Here is a 4,383-nt window from a genome sequence, read left to right as displayed (position 1 = left end):
AGTAACTATATGGTGGTACACCTCCAATCAAAGGTCTGATTGTTTAGTACAAAGATCTAGGCCTGCTTACCTTATACAAAGACCTGAATCTACTGATTGGTTACAAATCTGTGAATAACACAATAAATTCAGCAACAAGAGCTCAATGAAACGGGTCAGAATTCAAACTGCTGTTCAGACTAACTTGCTTGGCAAATGATCTGAAGGACAAACAGACTTGGGCACCAGGGATCCAGTGAGTATACCTGTTGGTCTAAGTGTTCCTGGAATTCTGCCAAGTAAAGGTCTTTAAAGTGATCTGGGTAAACTTCCAGGACTGTCAAAGAATGATGAGACTACAACTCAGTATCTGAAATAGACACAGTGGAATTCATTGTTTCAACTGGACAGCAGTTAGCAACAAGAACAATACCCTAACAAGGGGCAAGAGGCAGTGTCTCTAAGCAGAGCAGGCTGTGGAGCTCAGTCAGGGTTTTGGGAAGTGTTGAGTTCAGGGATTGATGGAGATAAGCAGGTTGATACCACCTGTAGATGCCTGGTTACCTGGATGAGGCTATTGTTGGTTGGTTGGCACTCTGAGGGATGATTATTACAGTAGATTTGTCCCTGACTGACTTTCAGAAGCAAGAGAGCCTGATTGTTTGGTTTGCAAAGGGGTGTTCACTGAGGTAAGCTGTCCTTGAATGACTCTTCAAAAACCAAACCAACTCACTGCCGTGGAGTCGATTCTGACTCATAGCAATCCCTATTGGGTTTCCAAGGCTGCAAACCTTTATGGATGCAGACTGTCTCATCTTTCTTCTGTGGAATGGTCGGTGGGTTAGAACCACCAACTTTGTTTAACAGCCCAATGCCTTAACCACACCTGTTCTGGTGGCATATTAGTTTTCAATTGCTGTGCAACATTACCACAAATTTAGCAGCTTAAAACAACACACCTTTATTATTTGATAGTTTTTGTAACTGCGGAATCCAAGCATGACTTCACAAGGTCATGTGCTTAGGGTCTCACAAGGCTGCATTCAAGATGTTGGCCAGGGCTGGGTTCTTACCCAGTGGTTCTACTGGAGAAGGACTTGTTTCCCTACTCCCTTGGACGTTAGCAGCATTCAGTTCCTTACGGGTGTAGGACTTGAATTTTCCCGGCCTGTCAGCTGGAACCTCAGTCCTCAGTGACTAGATGTTCTTTGTAGTTCCTTGTCCTGTAGGCTTCCCCAAAATAGCTGCTTGCTTCCTAATAGGTAGCAAGGGTGAGACTCCAGCAAGATAGGCTTTACAATTTTATGTAACATAATCACATAATCATGTGCATGTAATCACACACCTCCCATCACCTTTGCTGTATACTACACCTACTCTTCCCTTATCAACTATCTCATTATCCCACATTTTCCATTTACAACCACAGTAAAAAAGATCTAATATCTATTTAATGATGCACATTTGGCAGTAATGAATGCTGAGATGTGAGGTAAGGGTAATGCTGGCTGTGATGGTTAAGGTTATGTGTCAGCTTGGCTGGGCCATGATTCTCAATGGTTTGCCGGTTATATAATAATGTAATTTGGCAGTTATGTCATGATGTAGTCATCCTGCATTTTTGTATAATGCCAACTTTTGCACAACCACCTGGTCTTTGGAACCCAACGAAGTAAAAAAGCGAGGAGCAGGTATATTTGGAAGCAAGTCACAGGTTCTGCCCACACTCAAACAGGAGATCACACAGGGGCATAAACACCAGGAGGTGGTGATCATGGAGACCACTTGGAAAGTCTGTCTACCACAGGTGCTACCTTTTCATCATGGTTATGGAACAACCATTCTTTGCCCAAGTTTGTGGATGTAGAGCAGCTGGAGTCTCATGCTGTTGGGATTGTAAAATGGTAAACCACTTTGGAAAATGGTTTGACAGTTTCTTGAAAAGTTAAAAAAAATATTTACCTCATGACCCAGCCATTCCACTCCTAGGTGTTGACCCAAGAGAAATTAAAATATCCCACATAAAGACTTGTATATGAATGTTCTTAGCAGCTTTATTCCTAATAGTCCCAAAGTGAAACAACTGAATGCCCATCAAGTGCAAATTAATCCATAGTGTCAGAAAGCAGGTTAGTTTTTGCCTGGGGTCAGGGGTAGGAGAGACAGGGCACTTGGAAACTTCTGGGGATATGAAAATGTTCTGTATCTTAACAGAAGTGATGGTTCACAGGTGTATACACCTGTCATACTCATCAATTTGTACATTTTAAAAGAATGTGGTTATTGTACATAAATTACACCTCAAGAAAGTTGATTAAAAACAAGAAAAATAAAAGAGTCATCAGAGACATATAGTCTAGACACTTGGAAAAGAAAATGTTGCTAGTGAGTGCAGGTAATTTTGAACAAAATTTGCAGCAAAATGCCATTCCGTCTATCTTGTTTGTCCATTGTCCAAAAAAGATATGAAACTACATGAAACATTTTTTTTAACATATTTATTTACTTCCAAGATAATAGTTTGTGTCTAATAAAGAGATTATTTGTCATTAAGAATTATGAGTAATGTTGAGCATTTGTTTCCATTGATGAGCCTTCTGAATTTCTTTTTCTTTGAACTTCCTGTTTGTATCCTTTGCTCATTTTCTATTGGACTGTTCTTCCCAGTCCATTTGTATACACACCTGTCTTAGCGTGGGAGCTCAGTGCAGACAAGGACTGATCTCATTTCTTTCTCTATCCCCAGTCCAGCACAGTGTTTGGCGTTTTTTGTTTGGCGTTTAACACATGAAATGTTTGTTAAAATTGAATTGAATGAACTTAATTCATTCTCATAACCCTTTGGAGACTAACATTACTACTTCTATCTTACAGAAGAGGAGTTTGGGAAACAGACTAATTCGCAGTCACACTACATTAAGAATCAAAATTGGAACCGTGACCCAGGCCTTCTAATTCTAAACCAGGGATATACAGAAACAGTCCTCCATCTCCGCTAGAGACGTTTGCCTTGGCCTCATCTTCCTCAGGATACCAACTGTTTATTTAAAGGTAGCAAAAGTCACTGTCCACTAAGCGCACGCGCTTTTTCCTCTTCCCGCTGTAGAGAGGAAAAAAATGCGTCCACGTTTCCTTCCGCGTTACCCTTGTTTGGTCCCTGCGCCTCGCCATCTCCGGCCCGGAGGCGTTTGATAGCTGAGGTGATGGCGACTGGGACGCCGGATTCGCAAGCGCGATTCGGTCAGTCTGTGAAAGGGCTTCTCACCGAGAAGGTGAATACCTGTGGGACTGACGTGATCGCGCTCACCAAGCAGGTGCTGAAGGGCTCCCGGAGCTCCGAGGTGAGGTGGAAATGGGTTCTCCGTGACTAAGAACTTCCCTCTTCGCATCACTGAGAGCCTGGGTGTCGCGTCGCATCCTGGGAGTTGTAGGCCGACAGTAGGGCGGTTCACGGAGGGTGCGGGTTGCGTTCCGGGGCGTGTAGTCTCTGGATAGGAGTAGAGGTGATTGGTTGCCGTACAGTCGTTTTGGACTTCCAGTGCGCCATAGAGTTTCTAGTCTGTGAGGAAACTCAGAGGGGGTCTGTATGAGTCGAAGTCGACTCCTGGGAGTGAGTTTTTTTTTTTTGTTGTTGTTGTTTAATCTTCATGCAGGGGCCCTTGGTGGCCAGTGGTTAAAGCGCTTGGCTGCAAACCTAAAACTCAGCAGCTCAAACCCACCATCCCTGCTTCTCCACGCGTGAAAGATGGGGCATTCTGCTTCCGTAAAGATTGACGGCCTTGGAACCCCTGTGGGGCGGGTCCACTCATCCCATTGGGTCGCTGTGAGTGGGAGTCCACTCGACGGCAGTGGGTTTGGTTTGTTATCTTTACGGGGGCAGATCACCCAGGTCTTTTCTCCCGCAGAGCTGCTGGTCAGGTGAACCGCCAGCCTTCCAATTACCAGTGGAGCGCTTAACCATTGAGCCAGCAGGGCTCCTTACGGTAGAGAGCGAGGGCAGAAACATGATGAGAATCCGTGCTCTGAAGTGGCTGGTGGAGGAGATGGTAGTCCGAACCAGTTTTTCATTTGTTTCTTGGAGCGTTCTGTGGTGATTATTGGTCCTACTGGCTCCCAAAGGTTGGGCAATCCTACTTCCGTCGTGATATTGCCTGGGAAACCCAAGGAGGGTCGCTATGAGTCGGGGCTGACTCGATGGCATATGACAACAACAACAACAACAGCTCCCGTAGCCCGCATAGTTTTGCCTCACATTCTTTCCACATCTTTGTGCATCATCTGTCTATGAATATACTCTTCCCTGACTTGTCTTTCTCTCATTCTTGGTTTTCTCTTTCTTTGATTAATGATATCATTTTCTCTGATTCCCCTTCTCCATTCCTTCTGGCTTTTTTTTTTTTTTTT

At 44.2% G+C, this 4,383-nt stretch overlaps 1 protein-coding gene across 1 annotated transcript in view; it reads left to right on the top strand.

The window, feature by feature from the left end:
- The first annotated feature begins 3,167 nt into the window (after window positions 1–3,167).
- BORCS7 (BLOC-1 related complex subunit 7) overlaps window positions 3,168–4,383 on the top strand; it is a 10,241-nt gene continuing 9,025 nt past the window's right edge. The window contains exon 1 of the mRNA XM_007939888.1: window positions 3,168–3,320. Coding sequence (XP_007938079.1) covers window positions 3,183–3,320 — 138 coding nt within the window. The 5' untranslated portion in view covers window positions 3,168–3,182. The remainder of the gene's footprint in view (window positions 3,321–4,383) is intronic.

Source organism: Orycteropus afer, unplaced genomic scaffold (assembly GCF_000298275.1).
Source record: "Orycteropus afer afer isolate SDZICR_OR568_19922 unplaced genomic scaffold, OryAfe1.0 scaffold00064, whole genome shotgun sequence".
NCBI classification, from domain to species: Eukaryota; Metazoa; Chordata; class Mammalia; order Tubulidentata; family Orycteropodidae; genus Orycteropus; species Orycteropus afer.
The sequence above is the reverse complement of the archived record's forward strand: the minus strand, read 5'-3'. Positions and strand labels throughout refer to the sequence as shown.